This window comes from Raphanus sativus, chromosome 7 (assembly GCF_000801105.2).
Source record: "Raphanus sativus cultivar WK10039 chromosome 7, ASM80110v3, whole genome shotgun sequence".
Taxonomy (NCBI): Eukaryota; Viridiplantae; Streptophyta; class Magnoliopsida; order Brassicales; family Brassicaceae; genus Raphanus; species Raphanus sativus.
In genome coordinates, this window is record NC_079517.1 from 3,957,859 (window position 1) to 3,975,050 (window position 17,192).

Consider the following 17,192-nt stretch of genomic DNA (forward strand, 5'->3'; position numbering starts at 1 on the left):
ATTTTCTACAGATTTGTTGGGACTACTTGGTTTATAATATTGACTTTGGGGCCACCTTCTTGAACTGTTTAAAACCATGGGACTAAAGCTGATAGCTGACTAATCTTACAGATATATTAAAATTTCAGACAAATTTGAGAAAATAGCTGCCTGGTGTGGATTGAGTATGATATCGTTGCTTAAAACTAATTTGTCGTTAATTTTAAAACAGTCGAAGGTGTGGTTAAATCAATCAAATCCAAAACAAAAATTAATATGAAAAGCGGATACTACATATGTTCAGAAAAAGATGCAAGCCTTGATGTTGAACAAAAAACGAGAAGAATTCCATAAAAGACAAAACTAATCAATAAAATACCTAGTATTTACCTATCTGGTAAATTAATACTCGGATTTTTAGTAAAAATTTAAAACTATTAGCGGTGGTAAAATTATTTTAGATAAACACAGTAAAGATAGAGTAAACCCCCCATGATCGCACCAGATCACTGGCTCGCCTGTGTTATACATCACATATATCATATAATGCTCTGTTTCATAGTCTAAGAACAAAACTAGGGGTTTAGGTTCATCAAAGACTTTGAAACAAAAGATGAAATCAATCATCATTATATCCAAGGCTAGTAGAAACAACATGATAAACCTTCTTTGAAGGACAGCACCACCAGAATGTTTACCAACTTGGGGTTTGTTTTTGCCCGCATTTCTTACATGAAATCATCTTCGAGTTCTTGAATAGACTTGTTGCTTGAAGCAATGTCTTTGTTGGATGTCATTTTATCAGTTACCATTAACCCCTTGTAACTCCTCATATCTGCTTGCCTCTCCTTCTCAAGCCTCTCAATATCTTCACGTTTCTTCTGCAAAAACCCATAAACAACGAGGATTTTAGTTAAAATCCTGATCAGTAGAGTTTTCCACAGATTAAGAAGATGACAAGGACCAAAACAGAAACTGACCTTCTCCCTCAGGTGTTGTTTCCTCTCAGCTCTTTCTGCAGCATTCACTGCTTCTCTCTCGGCTTTCATTATGAAACAACAACCATACAACTTAAAAGATTTAAAACATATACTAGTACTAGCTGAAAAAGCTAGTCACTTGAAAACTGTAAGAACGAGAAGAAAGATGTATGCATGATCTCTATCTACTGGAATTTCAGGAAGAGCGAGCTCAGAAACCAAAGAACATACCTCTCAGATCAGGGGTTCTCTCAACTTTTGTTTTGTTCAATCTGTTAATTATTTCATTGACTCGCTTCTCCACTCTGATAGTCCGGACCTTAAAGACACACAAAAGATTACATTTTCATGTATGTACAATCACTTTTATTTTCAAGAGAGAGAGAGAGATCAAGAAGAAGCGTATACCATCTTTGAATTGTGGAAGCCAACTTGACCAACATCCATAGAGGCAGTCTTCTTCAAGTTGGACCACGGAGTGTACACAACATCGACGTTGTTCACCTTATTGCCTGGCACATAATCCCAAATACACCAGTCGGTAAGAAAACAGTATATAACCTATACGCGACCTCTTTCTAAAACTGAGAAATGGGGAACAAACCGATACTCCAAGACCTATGGTTATGTAAAATGTTAAGTTCACGGCAAGTAGCAAAGGGGCTTCAGATATTAGTACCTTGAATGGAGTTAGCTTTGACAAGCTGAGCACAATCCTCCAGCACACCTTCACTAATGTCATCAAAGCCTTGGCCTTTATGCAGCCTCAGGTAGACGTGAGCTGAGGACATTTTATCAACGTGAAACCTGCATCACAATATTCCCCAAATGATTCCCAATTTACAATAGATCATTCATTATGACACATCTGACCATAAACAAAGGGATATCAAATTTTGGAATTCGATCAAACCAGCTAAATTAACAACACGAGAACAATAGATGATCGGAAAATAAATAAAAAGAATATTATCATCGGTTACCAGACGTCTTCGGGGAAGCCGTACTTGATGAGCTCCTCGTTCTCGAACTTATCGAGCCCCATGAAGATGGTGTAGTCCCCAGCATCTGGTCGTGCCTTGAAGTAGAACACCATCGCCTTCGATTCGAGAAGCGAACCAAATCGAATCTAGGGTTTCCCCCCTCTCTCACTTCTCTATCTCTCTCTTTCCTACAAGTTTCGATTCGACAATGAAGAAAGAAATCGTAACCACTCGAGAGAATATTAAAAGTTTTAAACGCAAAAGAGAGAGAGAAAAAAACACTTATTCCTGCGTCGTCTTTATAAAAACTAAATTTACAAAAGTAAACTTCATTTTTGTAAATATAACGAATGATGCCCATAACTTTTTTATTTCATTTATTGATTTGTTGAAAGTAACAGCGTGTACTGAAGCTGAAAGTTCCAAGTCTTGAGGATAATAAAGTACCACTCCAAAAGTAATGTGATTTAAGGTGAGAGAGACTACAAAACTCATCACGGTATTACCGCATTTACCAAAATGTAGAGATCCATCCACTGAACTTACGAGATATGCCAAACTTGGATAAGGCTGTTGCAAATACGGTTGCAGATGCTTGAGACGTACTCTGCTTGTCCGTTTTGCACTTTTATCTGTGTCTTGGTCGATGAAGAGTTTATGATACACAATCAGTGAGATAGTTTGATGATGGTTCTAATTCCTTTTGAACAAAGAAGAAGAACTTGAAGTTTGGAGATTGGCCACCCGATGTGATGCAGTGAATGAAATGGCTCTGCATGTGTTTGATCAGTGTAAGAAATGTGTTAATGATATCAGTAACTGGCGCCATGATTTCATGAATAGGATAACAAGGTAAAAGTTGCGGGAAAAAACAAATACTCCTTCTGTTTTTTAAAGATGTATGTTTTAGGAATTTTTTTTGTTTCAAAAAGATGTATTTTTCATATTTTCAATGTAACTTTTGTCAACTAATTATGAATAATTGTGAATCTCAAAAACATTAATTGCATTTCTTGAAATTTTATTGGTTTAGAAATATAGGAAATATAAAATAACAAAAAACTATGCACTAATAAGTAAATTTTAATATGTTTTATTAAAAAGTGTGAAAATCTCAAAACATGTATTATTTAAAAACAGAGGGAGTATGTGTTAACGATATCAGCAACTGGCGCCATTTCTGTTGGAAGACGCCTGGATCTAGAACAGCTCTTGGGTTAAGTTTTAAAAGAGGCAGTGATGGTGTTGATAAACCCAAAACAAAGAAATCATTAAAATCAAAGCTAGATTGTGGGATAGTCGCAGAAGTGGCCGGACCGGAGAGTGCAAGCTCTTGCAATTCTAAGGATATATTATTATCATATGAAAGGACCGTGTAAGCAGAACCATTATTAGAAATGAGACTAATGTTTAAGAATTTACATAAGATAACCATATAAAAATCTTATCAGGAAATACAATTTCATCTGAATAAAACTATGTGATAAAACAAAGAAGCAGTGAAGAATTGATACAATCATAGAAATAGAGTGGCCTAATTGTAAAAAAAAAGGAAAGTCCTCATCCAGACACCACCACCCAACATTCATGGCTGCCCCCATAATCTAGAGAGAAAAATCTACACCGATACAAAAGAACCGAAGAAACACCAATCAGATATGATTATAGCTCAGCTTCCGAGATTTCATCTATTTCTCTCTCCGTCGCATTTCAATCTCTTAAACCACCGGTCTAAGCCACCGGTTTCACTAGCCAGAACCCTCTTCTCGTTCCCGCCCAAATCCAATCTCGCCACGGTCGAGCCCATACCACTCCCCGTCTCCGATTCGTCCGATCTGGAGGAAGATGCTCCCGTGGAGATACCGCTCGACAAGCTTTTCGTTCCGCCGGACACGGATATCTCCCGGGACGACCTAACGGCGAGGATACTGAAGGGCTCGAACATAGTGCTCAGCAAGTACGCGAGGGACGCGCAGGTGGCTCAGGCCGACTACGTGAAGAGCAGCGTCCGGACGGAGGATTGCCCGGCGGATGGGCTTCCGGAGTTCGCGCTCGTCGGGAGATCCAACGTTGGGAAATCTTCGCTCCTCAATTCGCTGGTGAGGAGGAAACGCCTTGCCTTGACCTCTAAGAAACCTGGTAATCATTCATTCTGCTACTGTGTGTGTGTGTGTGATTCTCTCATATATCTTCTCAGGTTGCCTTGAGTTGTTAAAAGATGTTGTTACAAGCATTTTGAGTATATATATTTGGCTATAAGCATTACAATGTTCAGAATTTTAGGATCAAGTTATTATGAGTCAATATTTTGTTATACTCATCCCTCTACAAGAGGTTCTTGCAATAATTTATTTTGTTTTGCTCTAGACTACTTTGTGGTTCTCGTTATAATTCTAGGTGATTTATTCTTGATGTAGGAAAGACGCAATGCATTAATCATTTCCGGATCAACGACAATTGGTACTTGGTAGATTTGCCTGGCTACGGGTAAGTTTTTGTTTATATATCACATGCTTTATTAAACCATTGCCATTCTCCCTTTAATTGCCTCTGGCCATCAGAATCTAAATATGACAATGTTCTAAAAGTGTCTCTCAGTCATATCTTCAGTTTTGTCCAATTTTCAGTTTCTATTCGCTATAAGAAACGAAGTTAATGCATTAAGATATTGGCAGGTATGCATCAGCACCGCATGAACTCAAACAAGACTGGAACAAATTCACCAAAGACTATTTCCTCAACCGATCGACATTAGTCTCTGTGTTTTTGCTAGTCGATGCCAGCATTCCTCCTAAGCAAATCGATCTCGATTACGCTAGCTGGCTTGGTCAAAACCAGGTATAAAAAAAGAAAGAAGAAACCCATTAGTGGAAGATATCTACTAGTTTTGGCATGTCTCTGTGGACTGAATCACTGTAATCTCAGGTTCCAATGACCATGGTATTCACGAAATGTGACAAGAGGAAGAAGAAGAAAAACGGAGGGAAGAGACCAGAGGAGAATATAAAGGAGTTCCAAGATTTGATACAAGGATTCTTTGAGACAACACCACCATGGATTATGACCAGCAGTGTGACAAATCAAGGTCGGGACGAGATATTGTTGCATATGGCTCAGCTAAGAAACTACTGGCTCAAACACTAAGAACCCAACCACACTTCTTCATATCATCTTTATTAGAAAGGAGACTTCTGTGTTAAAAGACAGTAGTGTATCAATTATTGAGCAATGTTTTATAGTAATGCAATTGTAATATTTTTGGTTTTCTATTTGTTTTCTGTATACTACACAAGTCGTCAGGTGCCTTCCCTTCTTTTGAAATTTAATTACTAAACATATAGTTATATAGATTGATATAGATTGATACAGCACATGTTAACATCTTGCGGGGATAGCTCAGTTGGGAGAGCGTCAGACTGAAGATCTGAAGGTCGCGTGTTCGATCCACGCTCACCGCAATATATTTTTTTATTTCGTAAGGTCAAAAAACGTTGGCGTTTATTTTAACGATGTTAATTGCCCATATATCACAAAAGCCCAATATATCTAAACCCAACTCTTCTAAACTTCTAGGCTTTTAGCTTTACGACAGCAGTTACAGAGCCCAATATAACAAGAGCTCAACATCTCTAAACCCAACTATTATAAGCCCTAACGAAGACAAAACATACCATGTATCCTTCCTTTTTGTCTGAAAAAGCACATCTTACCGGTCGATCAAACCGTTTCAGATTTAGGATTTAATCATTCGGAAAAGGAAATTTTGATTAACCTAATTATTTTGTAAAAGCTCGTTTAAAATACATAAGTCCATGAAAAAATCAAATCAAATCCCCAGACAAAAAAGAAAAGCGCTTTCGTCAATTACACGAACTGTGTCTCCTCTACCAGTTCTTTTCGACAGAATTGAATACCAAGAGGAGGGATTCGCTCCACAGAGAGATACGATTTGAATTATTATATATATATTTCTAAAATTGAGCGGAAGATAAAATATGGGTAGGATGAAGTGGCGGAACTGCTGAACGAGAAATTAGGGTTCTTTTGGTTCTCCCTCCGCGATAACCGGGCCTCCATATCTGTTTAACCTTGGTTTAACCGAACTCAAGTAGTTGCTCTGATTTTCGAGCATTGGTTCGATCATCTTTTCCCCGAAAGCTAATCCCAAACTCTGATTTGGCCAGTGAAGAAAGGTAAAATTTTTTATTTTTTTTTGTTAAGAGTGTGAACTTTTAGCAATTGGTTAGTTTTTGTTGATCTTTTGTTCTTACTTCTATTCTACTTTGTTGGTGAACCGTTTTTAGTTTGTACTATATACATTGTCCCGCTTTAGTTTGGTTTACATTAGTCTGAGTCCTGAATACTTCTTATGCTTTGGTCATGACTCATGTCACACATTATTTCAGTTTATTGGATGTTATTTTGTTTTAATTCACAACTGATAGAGAGTTGGTTATGTTAGTAGAGATTCATGGGATTGATTAGTTTTATGTCTTTTCTTTTTATCTATCTGTTAGTATTGGAATGTAGTGAGCTCGGGACAAGTGTTTATGCACCTTGTTTGAGGCCATTCTCAGTTATCCTTGTGAAAAAAATAGTCAATTCTATTCGTTGATTAGATGCAATTCTGATTTGGGTACAGTATCCTACTGCTTGTCCCAGGTTAAATAACTACTACTTTAGAGAATGGAAGAAGCAGCAGCATCAGTAGATGAAGGCTTAGAATTCAAGTGGGGAAAACAGAAAGGAGTTGGTGGAAAAAAGAAAGACGTCAGGTTCTATGAATCTTTCACCTTTGACGGTGATGAATACTGTCTTCACGACTGTGTCTTGGTCACCGATCCCAACGAGCCGGACTCTGACGAACTCTTTGTTGGCAAGATCATCAAAATTTGGGAACACACTAATAAGCGTGCGAAACACCCTAGGCAAGTCAAGCTTCTCTGGTTCTTTAAACCTTCTGAGATGCCGCCAGGTGTAGTTGAAGCAGTCCCGGATGTACTTGCAAACGAACTGTTTTTGGCTTCCGGCGAAGGTCCAGGCCTCGCTAGTGTCAACCCATTGGTAAGTGTTGACCATGATTTGGCTTTCATGAATATTGCACCTTCATCTGTACTACTGATAAGACTTTTATTCCACTAGGAAGCAATCTGTGGAAAGTGCTCTGTTCTCTGCATTTCAAAGGACGAAAGGAATCCACAACCAGCAGATGATGAAGAAATCAAGGCATCAGACTTTGTATTTCGCCGAGCATTTGATGTTGGAAGCTGCGAAGTCTTGGATACAATAGATGATAAAATCGCTGGAGTTGACGGTACCTTTGTGTTTTCATCTCCTGTGCTAGCTTTTGATATTCTCTTCTTGGATCAATAGCTAATCTTGATTAATTTTATTTACTATCATATGCAGTTAAATGTATCTTTAACAGAGCGGGTAGTAAGAAAGAAGTAGCTCCTGTACAGAAAATCCAAGCTGATGTAAATGGAAGTCCAGATAGTTTGAAACCAAATGGTCTTTCAGTTTCTGGTTCAGTTCGGAATACTGAAGATAACTCTACTGAATCTTCTGACTGTAGAGAAAGCAATTCTAACAAGGATTCTAGTGTGCAGCAAAACACTAGTGAACACGTCTCTTGCGAAGCTTCTGGCTCTGGAGGAGATCATGATGACGGCAAAGCTCAAGAAAATGAAGTTAGGAAACAATTTATTAAACAAAAATCTATGCCTCCGGAAGATAGATGTAGTAACAGTTGTGAAGCTTCTGGCTCTAAGAAACCGTTGATTAAACAAAAGTCTATGCCCGCTGGAGAGAGAGATAGTAGAGAGTCGAATGGATTGGACGACAGGCCTCGAAAGAAACAGAAACTAGATGGTTCTGTCACAGTATCAAATGGACGCAGTACAGACATTTCGCAGCGGGACGCTAGTACTGAGGGTAAAAGAGATACAGATGTTTTTAAGAGACCTAGAGAGAAAGTGACAGGAGGTGAAGATGCTGCCGAGGAGTCCAGATTCGTTAAGAAGAAGCCATATCTTGGGGTGTCAGTTTCTGAAGGAAAAGATGCAAAAACTGGAACTGAGAAAGGTTTATCTAAGAGACCGAGCTTTGATGGTAAGCTAATAAAACGTGCTGAGGACAAGATGGTGGAAACTGATTACAAAAGAAATTGTCAAGTAACTGAAGTGAGCAGAAAGCCGGATGCTGTAAGTTTGTACTGTTCATGCTATGTACATTGGTTACGGTGAGACTATCTGGTGAATGTAAAGCCTTTTAGATGCAAGGATATTGTTTTGCAAGAAATTGATTCTAAAAAGTAGCAGTTTTGTTTTACAGTCTTTCACTTTGTGTTTTGTAGGGTGGTAGTGATGTTCTGTCATTCTTCTCTTCCTATTACTTGTTGCCACAGTCCTTGTAAACATGGAGGATTTATCTAATAGATTTTTGTTTCCTTCTTATTTGATCTCAGGTAAACAGCAAATGGTTTCGTCCTCTCGTAAGTATTTTTTTTTCCCTTCCTTCCTTTTGCGTGCTAGTTCTGTGAATCCTTCATTTTTGGTTGCCTCCATTTCTGTGTGTTTACATGCTTGTAAATATTTTTCGAAACCATGGACAGCCTTGGGAAGAAAGTATGAGGGAGGCAGAAAAGGAAGAGAAACTGGTTCTCCTTCAAAACTTGGATCCTACTTATACATCTGAGGAAGTGCAGGTATTAGCGATTCTTCTAAAGCAACTTATTTAGGAGTGTCTCTTTCACCTATTTGGTATTTATTTAATCAAATGTTACCTTAAACAGTGCAGCTGTTTGCTGGTTTACCTCATGGAAACGTCCTTTGTCTCTCTCCCTCTCACTCTCTTTATATGTTTCACCTAAGAAATTTATAAATTATATTTCAGGATATAGTCTTTTCTGCTTTGAATGAGCTATGTACAGCGAGGATGATAGAGCGTACATCACTCGCTTTTTCTCATATTGGTAAGCGTACCATTTTACTCACCCGGAGTTCCACTTTATGGTTTTCACTTACTAGAAATAGAATGAGGAGCCTTACTATGGCATCTCGCACCGGTTGATGTACAGGTGAAGCTTTGGTCATATTCAATTCAAGACAAGCTGCAGTAAGAGCGATAACGAGACTTGATGAAGGATGCTTGTTGCTATCAAATGGGAGGTAAACTACCTTTTCTCTTAGCATAAAACGCATAAATTTATACTGTATAGTTTATCGGTCTCTTAACATGACCTTAGCTTCAGTTCAAAACATACATATGGGTTTAGAAAAGAAACCATGAAGCTTTGGTATCTCAAGAATCAAACATCTCTGAGACATTATGTTTTGTGATACTGCACATAAAATTAGCCCTCTTAGAAACTGACATTCTCTAAGTTTTGTTTCACTTTGAACGATTGGTCTGTGCTTGTGATGTGATGTGTATGCATGTGTGCATTATGATCTTCCTTTTCTGCTTACAGGCCTCTTATTGGGGCGTTCGCTAAGGTCAATCCTCCTGGGAAGCCGTCTTCACCATTCTGCGGCCATATCAAACTACAGAAATCTCAAACGCGACGAGAGACGGTATCGTGTTCACTACCCCCCTTTCAGACACAAGTTTGAAATTCTTTCGTTCCTTTTAACAAGTTTCCTGTTCGTTTGGTCTTTAAAATTTGTTTCCAGAGAGATTCTGTGTCTACGTCGCGTGGTTCTCAGCCGAACACCCTTGAATTTGAAATGGCAATGGAGTGGCGGTTGCACCGAGCCAGATCTGACCATGCCCTTGAAACGGTATCTAAGGTATATTAGATTTGATAAGACAGACAGTTGTTACACTATTTCGACTTAAACTAAAGATGATTGAAACAGTATATCATTATATAAACACTTAAGTCTATGGCCCATGGACCATGAACTTGTTATGTTGTAGAATAACAAAATCTTTAAATTCTTGTAGCGGCAATTGGATGAGAGAAAGTCGCAGCGGATTAACTTCAAGCCTAAACTACCGTAGCTTCATACTATTGATCTAATCTTTTCTTAAGACGGTGACTAAAGAGAATCTTGCTATGGTACTAAGAAAGAAATATCTTGCCATCGAATCCACCAACTTCGACACGGTTAGCACTTGTTTTCTTGAGTTTATCTGCGGGAAAAATGATGATTAAGATCCTCTTTTTACTTCTTCCTTGTGTGTAGGAAACATGCTGATGAGGCTTCTTTTCTCAATCGGACAACCGCCTTGGGTATAGTTTAAGGGAGTTACTTTTGAGTTGTAACGTTCAGATTTTTATGACTGGTAGGTTTTCTTTACACAAGTTCCATGTAAGATTGTTCTTGATTAGTTACTTATTTCATTTGACTAAGTTTGTTTTGCCGCATACATTAGTGATCTATAAGATCATAAATTTTTGCCAGAATTATGGAAAATAGATAGTCTTGTTGTCAAAAACATTTACATTAATATATATTATATATGCTGCTTAGAAAACATTTTTGCGTTGATGACTTATACTACTGTTTGAAATGATATGCGAACCTCAATATATGTGCTTGACATGTGGTAACTTCTATATATTGTAGTTACATTAGTACTATTCTGCAGACAAGTTGTAGAGATTTAAAGGTACACGAAATTGAACTCTTGTCTAAAAGGTATTAGCAGAATATTGAATCAAATCTATATTTCAGTGCAAAGTAATATTAAAAGAGAAAACGTTGATTTTTGGTGAAGAAAAGAAAGATATGTTTGTGGTGAAAAAGGTTATCACCGACACAACACATCATATGAATGTACGTTCTACACGACACTCTCAAATCCGTTGCCTGTTACATCTCCAGCATCAACCACAAAGGCCTAATCACACTCTAATCAGTTAATTGATTAATTATAACCGATCATAAAACTAAATAGTGTATTAAAATAATAGGGAATTATCAGACACACCTCTTACATAACCCGCCTAGCAGTATTTTAAAAAGGGAGTATTATTGATTTTGCGTCCTAATAAAATAAAATATAACAAAAGGAATTTTTCGAAAGGCGTATTAAAGATTTTATTATTATAAAAAGTAAATTAAGGCTGTGAGCCCAAACGCATCGTTTTAAAACCTGACACGGACGGGTGAACGTGTCGTCATGTAATAGAAGAACAGAAGACGACAAGAAAAGAAGTGAATGATGGTTGTAAGTAAAACTGTAAAAAAATGTGTTAACTATGATTCACTTGGGCAGGTTAAAGGTGACTCGGGTCCACGCGGCGTAAAGAGGAGTGTCCACGCAGTTGAAAGATCTCGTCGGTCAATCGATGATGACGATAGCTGATCTTATTCCTAGCCGTTTCCTTGCAGGCCGGACCGTCAACGTCTTACATGTTTTTCTTTTTTCTTTTCTTTTCTTTTCTTAGGTTACTATTTTCACATAGCATTGTGTCATCACTCTATAAATGCTATGTGATATTCGTATTTTCGATTTGTGTGTATGAAAATATGCATATAATGTCTAATCTATCATCAATAATTCGACCATAAGATGATATTATTATGTAAGATGCTAATTAGCATACCTAACACAAATTCTTAACGGATTTGGGGATCTATAAGTTAGCTCAAATCAATTCAACCTATAAGGTTAGCAATTTCTTACAAGGACTTCACTTTTCAACAAATTGCAATGAATAAAATTATAAATAGATTATTGACCGAGTAGTTAAAAAAAAAAGAATATTGACCGTAAATATATGATTATTTTTTGTCATCCTGCAGTTCTAGTATTTTACACTTTCTTGTATAGATTTGGTATACAAATTGACAGTTTAACGCTTGATAATTCTGTAAATATTAGTTATGGAGTTGCAGTCAATTTTTGGGGTCTTTTTTTGCAGTCAATTTTTGTGTAAATAAAAGTAAAATATATATTGTTACCTAGTATGATTTTGGTAGGGTAGATGATCATAGTGTATATATATGCACATAACCAACGCGGACATGATCCTGATTTTTTGTCACATCAATCCAACCTGATTCGATTTTTATTAGATTGGATTATATACCCCACCAGAACAAACCACAAAGTTGTAGCACAACACCCTGATTTCATTTACAGATCTTACATTTCGTTGCACAATGAATAGTGTATATATATATATATATTACACATCTATTTTATTAAATATGTATATACTGATATTACTGGGAGATGTAAATTTCATTTATGTAAATATGCCTTTCTGGAGTTATGTCTAGAATAATTACTACTTGTTTTTCTATGGTTGTGTTGTCTTCTTGCCTGATGTCTTGATGGATTTCTAGGATTCTTTTTTTTTTGCCATCTAAATGGAATTTATTAAAGGACCGAAGCCCATAAAGTACAGAGACAAAGGAAACCCAATTAAAATTACAAACGGACCTAAAACATGAAAAAGAAAACGGTGGGCCAAAGCCCAAACTACCTAAACCGCTCCTCTCGCCACGCGTCGCACCACGCAAACAGACGCTCACGATTGAGACACCACCCATAACACGCGTCACCTTGACGCTAGTCGTGATCCAGCCGACATGCATCACCGGAGAAAACGAAGACCGCCAATGGTCTCGCCAGAACTCGCCGGATTCTGCTGCCGCCGCACCCATCGGTTTCACCATGGCTCACTTGATTGGAGAGATTCATCGAGACAATCTCGAGCTCTCATCCAAGCCACTGGTTTCACCATCAACATCACCTGAGTTTTCTTCACCGGAGAGCATCCACCGGAATCCGGGATCTCCTCCGGAAACAAAGCCTTCACACACACCACCGTAATCAAAAGTAGAGACTGGGAGTCCCAAAACAGAGCCGCCGTCATCACGCATGTACCGTACGACGCGGAGTTAGAAGCCAACCGTTTGCCTGAGAAGACTAGGTACAACACCAGAGTCAAGGCCGGCCGACCGCCAAGAGGAGAGGCGACACCAAAAAAAAAAACAACATAAAACGAAAAAAAAGAAAAGGAGAAAACCGGACCGACGGTGGTAGCTGTGGAAGCCCATCTGTCGTCCGGAAAACGCTACTCACGACGGAAGTTTTCTAGAAAGAAGACTGAGAGTTTTTCTAGGATTCTTTTCATCAAGGATTGCTAGAACTTTCTAATAAATTGTTTTACTAGAAATATAAAAGTGATGTTTGTAAATTGAGCATAAACTAGAAACAAACGATAACCTTTTGTCTTATAATATTGTTGTTTTACTAGAAATATAAAAGTGATGTTTGTAAATTGAGCATAAACTAGAAACAAACGATAACCTTTTGTCTTATAATATTGTTGTTTTACTAGAAATATAAAAGTGATGTTTGTAAATTGAGCATAAACTAGAAACAAACGATAACCTTTTGTCTTATAATATTGTTATAGGGTGATTATGTGGCGACAGCCTATTTAAAATGAAGAAAGCAAAATAAGTATATGTTATGGCAAAATGTAGAAAGCAAAAGTAGAATACCGAAAGAAAAAGGACAAAAAAATATAATGCTCTATAGGGATTCTTTTACTTGTATTTAAAACCAACTATAATTTCACCATTTCTTGTAGATTCTGACACAATAATAATTATATAATGTCGACATAACTGAGACTTTAAGAGAGAGAAAGAGAAATTACATTAAACGTAAGCAAAAGTAAACACCACTATTATAATATTTTAACCAGCAAAAAATAGACGTTGAAAAACATTATTTAAATGAAAATATGACTATCCATAAAAAAGAAAACTAATCAAGAGCATACATAAACAGGCCTATTAAATTTAGCTTATTTAATCAACTTATTATTCGACAAAAAAAATTAATTAACTTACACTACTTTAAACTCTCTGAAGATCGAACCCAGTTTGCATGCCGATGATTCCCATACTTCTAATATTTGTCGTTGGAGATGGAGTCGGAGACCTTTGGTCTTCTCCCGGTGATTCCGGTGGTCTGGTTTCGTTTATTTCAGCGTCGATCTCCGATTGAGATGGAGTTGGTGACTTGCAATTTCGCTGAAAGTGCGGTGGCAACCCCGACGGCAAGCTCTAGCCGATCGAGACGACAAGGTTCTGGCGTTCGACACGCGTCTCCTTGCGGGTTTGGATTTCAACACGTGAGAGATGAGGTGTGAAGAGCAGTGGCTTGTTGGGCTCGGTTTTTTCTTTGGGCTTGAGCGTTTTTGCTTTGTTTCGTGGGCTTTTCGGTTTTTTGTGAATGGGTCTGATATGGGTCTTTTGTAAACTTCTTTTATTTAATAATATTTTTCAGATGGCAAAAAAAAACGTTAAAATTTACGTATGCGCAAAGCTCTTTCTCAAAAAAAAAAAAAAAATCACGTATGCAGATAAAAGTAACTTACAGGCTAAGTATGTAAGGAGAATATTGAAGTTTTTGGAAGGTGATATATACTTAAGGAAATTAACATACACTTGTTCTTTTTGTCACTTCTCAAAATGATTATCTCTTAGAAACCTTGTAAAATTACCTTAGTTTGAAACCTTATTTGTAATTTTCAATGATAACTTTAACTATTAGTTTTGAAAATTTATATATTAACAGGTGAGCTTTATTCCTACACTAATGATGTTATTTAGTAAAAACTATTATTTTAATATATTATCTCAACACTGCATTTCATATATAAAAATTAAATTAAAGCAAAACAATTTTTAACTGTTATTTTTGTTTTTCAAACACGACAAATCATAAATGATATGCTTTTTGTAGATTATTGAAAAGTTTAACTAACAAAACAATCGTAATAATTATTTTTTTTAAAAAAATATTTTTAAAAAATAATTGAACTGTTATTTTTGTTTTTCAAATACGAGAAATCATAAATGATATGCTTTTTGTAGATTATTGAAAAGTTCAACTAACAAAACAATCGTAATAATTATTTATATATATATATATAAATAATTAATAAATACTCAAGACATCTATGTGAGAATATAAAACTCTAAATTAATTTGTTACTTACCTAAGCTCATATAAACAACATATTGAACACTAAACTAATCTCTTTCTTTTTCTTACATGCAAAGAGTAGAAAAGAAAAAGAACAGGCAAGCAAATAAAATAGGCAAAAAGTAAGAGAGCCAAATCTGCCAAACCAAAGAATTTCGACAGAGAAGTGCTATCATTTTTATTCTGTCACTTCAGCCACTTTTTCCGCCGATTATATATAAAAATAGTATTTACATTAAATAAACACTATTTACATGAATTAAATATGATAAGAAAGGTAACTATTTTTTTGTTGTTAATTTCTTTTTATCAGCTACATAGACCCTACTAACTTGCATTTGTGTGAGAACTTAACTTAAAACGTGAGTTCAAGAGAGAGAGAGAGAGAGAGAGAGAGAGAATCTGAGAAGCTCACTGCTTCGCTGATTTTGAGGAAAGAGAGAGAGAAGAGTACCTCACAAGACTTTGCACAAATATTAAACGAAAACTTCTCATTGTTTGTCTTTCTTCTTCATCTTCATCAGACAACACATCCTTTGTCAATAGAGTTGAAAGTCCTGTTTAAAACCCCAGGTGCCTTTCTTTCTTCTTCTTCTTCTTCTTCTTTGATACGAGTGTTTCTTTTATTTATTTATTTTTTTTGGTGCAATGTTGCTTGCTTTTATATTTTCTTCTCCAGATTGCTGCTATAGACTTCAAAGTTCTTTTCTTTTCTGGGTTTCTTAGTAAATAATCTGTCCGATGATATATCCTTTGTTTTGAATGTTCCTTCTCTCATCTGGGTCACCTTCTGTTTCAAAAAGTTTGCTCCTTTGCTTATTGAAAGATCAAAGCTTTTTTTTTTATGTTCAAAAAAAAAAAAGATGAAAGCTTTTTGCTTTTATCCGACATTGTAACCAAACTCTTTTGTCAAATTGAGAACCTGTCATTTTTTTTTCCATTAGTCTGATTGTGTCCGATCATCATCTGAACGAAACACTTACCCCTCCTCTTGTGTTGTTTCCCAGACACCAGATCAATAATCATGTCTCAACAACCAAACTCCAAGTCTCTGTCAGATTACGAAACAGCTTGGAGCCCAACATCTCCTCTGGAGTTCAGATTGTTCTCGAGTTTAGGGAATCCCTTTGGTGGGTCTTCTTCTCTGAGGTCAATCACGAGGATGCATCAGAGGAGCTGGGATTCTGGTAAAGTAGGCTTGAGGATTGTGGATTCTCTCGATGATCACCACACTGATTCCTCAAGGATCCTTCTCCCATCGCCTGATAGTAAAAACATGATCTTTGGTTCGTTGATGATGAACCCCTTTGCCAAATCTCCTATCCAAAAGGATGATAAACCTAACATCATTGATGCTTGTCAACAAGGACCACTTAATGAGCAGCTTATTGAAAGTGAAGTTGAGATCGCAGAGGAGGAGTATACTCGTGTTATCTCGCATGGTCACAACCCCAAAACCACTCATATTTTCGGGAGTCAGGTTCTGGAGTCGCTAGAGCACGATGATGAGACGACGAAGAAAGTTTGTTGTGAAGACAAGAAAGAGAGCATTTTTGTTATTGCTCCTCTTGACTTGACAACGATTGCTGATACTGATGATGAGTTACTACCTCCTCCCAGTGACTTCTTGAGCTTCTGCTCCTTGTGCAGCAAGAAGTTGGGTATAGGGAAAGATATATACATGTACAGGTACTCTTCTTCTTCTTCTCTTCCTCCTTTTGTGCACTTAAGTTACTTTGCTATCTAGAAATGCATATGGCTCTTTAAAGTGGTAAACCAAAATAGTACACAACTGAAATATGTTTAGTTAAATTTGGGTGTGTCTTCGTTTTGTTTTCCAGAGGATACAAAGCTTTCTGCAGTAGCGAGTGCCGTTCAGAGGTGATTCTTCTAGATGAGGAAAGGGAGAAGGAAGAAGATGAAGAAGCAGCCAAGTCTGACTCATCTTCAGACAAGGACCTCACCAAGAAGAAGAGCAACGGTGTGATCTTCACCGTTGGCTGAGAGGTCTAAAGGCACCCCACCATTTCCATGATCGGTTTTGAGTCCATTAAAAAAGGGGAAGGGTAGAAGCTTGAGCTGATCATCTGTTCAAAAGAAAAAAAAAGGAGCTGCTGGTTTCTCTAAATCAAAGCGGCCATGGATGATCATTTTTTTTGTATATTGCTTGTGCTTCTGCTACCTGACAAATACATTATTTGGTCTCTCAATCTTTCATGGCTATGGTGGGTGTTTATTGTTATGGATCTTTATATAAGTATATGGTTCTCTTATTCAGAGATGACAA

At 37.0% G+C, this 17,192-nt stretch overlaps 4 protein-coding genes and 1 non-coding gene across 6 annotated transcripts; 4 read left to right on the top strand and 1 right to left on the bottom strand.

Moving 5' to 3' along the window:
• Positions 1 to 416: 416 nt before the first annotated feature.
• Positions 417 to 2,192, bottom strand: LOC108817280 (uncharacterized). The gene is made up of 6 exons (XM_018589929.2): positions 1,943 to 2,192; positions 1,639 to 1,766; positions 1,368 to 1,471; positions 1,191 to 1,278; positions 960 to 1,021; positions 417 to 860 (listed from the first exon to the last, which is right to left on the bottom strand). Exons 1-6 carry the CDS (start codon positions 2,053 to 2,055, stop codon positions 708 to 710), a joined length of 648 nt encoding a protein of 215 aa, XP_018445431.1. The 5' UTR covers positions 2,056 to 2,192; the 3' UTR covers positions 417 to 707.
• Positions 2,193 to 3,527: 1,335 nt separating this feature from the next.
• On the top strand, positions 3,528 to 5,211 carry LOC108814692 (GTP-binding protein At2g22870). The gene is made up of 4 exons (XM_018587309.2): positions 3,528 to 4,081; positions 4,360 to 4,429; positions 4,618 to 4,780; positions 4,868 to 5,211. The coding sequence occupies exons 1-4, from the start codon at positions 3,601 to 3,603 to the stop codon at positions 5,084 to 5,086; spliced, it is 933 nt and encodes a 310-aa protein (XP_018442811.1). The 5' UTR covers positions 3,528 to 3,600; the 3' UTR covers positions 5,087 to 5,211.
• Positions 5,212 to 5,327: 116 nt separating this feature from the next.
• TRNAF-GAA (transfer RNA phenylalanine (anticodon GAA)) lies at positions 5,328 to 5,400 on the top strand. The gene has a single exon. It is a non-coding gene; the product is annotated as a tRNA-Phe (tRNA).
• Positions 5,401 to 5,727: 327 nt separating this feature from the next.
• On the top strand, positions 5,728 to 10,362 carry LOC108814248 (protein ANTI-SILENCING 1). Of its 2 annotated transcripts, none has more exons than XM_018586782.2 (12): positions 5,728 to 6,135; positions 6,585 to 7,006; positions 7,085 to 7,256; positions 7,352 to 8,145; positions 8,409 to 8,435; positions 8,556 to 8,648; positions 8,837 to 8,915; positions 9,021 to 9,111; positions 9,414 to 9,516; positions 9,616 to 9,732; positions 9,890 to 10,052; positions 10,132 to 10,362. In XM_018586782.2, the coding sequence occupies exons 2-11, from the start codon at positions 6,629 to 6,631 to the stop codon at positions 9,944 to 9,946; spliced, it is 1,911 nt and encodes a 636-aa protein (XP_018442284.1). In that variant the 5' UTR covers positions 5,728 to 6,135; positions 6,585 to 6,628; the 3' UTR covers positions 9,947 to 10,052; positions 10,132 to 10,362. The 2 variants fall into 2 exon arrangements, with proteins under 2 accessions (XP_018442284.1, XP_018442285.1); XM_018586783.2 differs by having other exon boundaries at positions 5,729 to 6,135; positions 6,605 to 7,006.
• A 4,873-nt stretch (positions 10,363 to 15,235) lies between these two features.
• Positions 15,236 to 17,184, top strand: LOC108818326 (FCS-Like Zinc finger 10). Its single transcript, XM_018591274.2, has 3 exons — positions 15,236 to 15,478; positions 15,913 to 16,594; positions 16,747 to 17,184. Exons 2-3 carry the CDS (start codon positions 15,930 to 15,932, stop codon positions 16,907 to 16,909), a joined length of 828 nt encoding a protein of 275 aa, XP_018446776.1. The 5' UTR covers positions 15,236 to 15,478; positions 15,913 to 15,929; the 3' UTR covers positions 16,910 to 17,184.
• Positions 17,185 to 17,192: the final 8 nt, after the last annotated feature.

Coding starts and splice junctions, on each gene's coding strand:
- LOC108818326 (XM_018591274.2), top strand. CDS start 15,930: ATGTCTCAACAACCAAACTCCAAGTCTCTGTCAGATTACGAAACAGCT. Junction 16,595..16,746: donor AAAGATATATACATGTACAG/GTACTCTTCTTC, acceptor TTTGTTTTCCAG/AGGATACAAAGCTTTCTGCA.
- LOC108814692 (XM_018587309.2), top strand. CDS start 3,601: ATGATTATAGCTCAGCTTCCGAGATTTCATCTATTTCTCTCTCCGTCG. Junction 4,082..4,359: donor CTTGACCTCTAAGAAACCTG/GTAATCATTCAT, acceptor TTCTTGATGTAG/GAAAGACGCAATGCATTAAT. Junction 4,781..4,867: donor GCTGGCTTGGTCAAAACCAG/GTATAAAAAAAG, acceptor CTGTAATCTCAG/GTTCCAATGACCATGGTATT.
- LOC108814248 (XM_018586782.2), top strand. CDS start 6,629: ATGGAAGAAGCAGCAGCATCAGTAGATGAAGGCTTAGAATTCAAGTGG. Junction 7,257..7,351: donor TAAAATCGCTGGAGTTGACG/GTACCTTTGTGT, acceptor TATCATATGCAG/TTAAATGTATCTTTAACAGA. Junction 8,146..8,408: donor TGAGCAGAAAGCCGGATGCT/GTAAGTTTGTAC, acceptor ATTTGATCTCAG/GTAAACAGCAAATGGTTTCG.
- LOC108817280 (XM_018589929.2), bottom strand. CDS start 2,055: ATGGTGTTCTACTTCAAGGCACGACCAGATGCTGGGGACTACACCATC. Junction 1,767..1,942: donor GGCTTCCCCGAAGACGTCTG/GTAACCGATGAT, acceptor ATTGTGATGCAG/GTTTCACGTTGATAAAATGT. Junction 1,472..1,638: donor CAAAGCTAACTCCATTCAAG/GTACTAATATCT, acceptor ATTATGTGCCAG/GCAATAAGGTGAACAACGTC.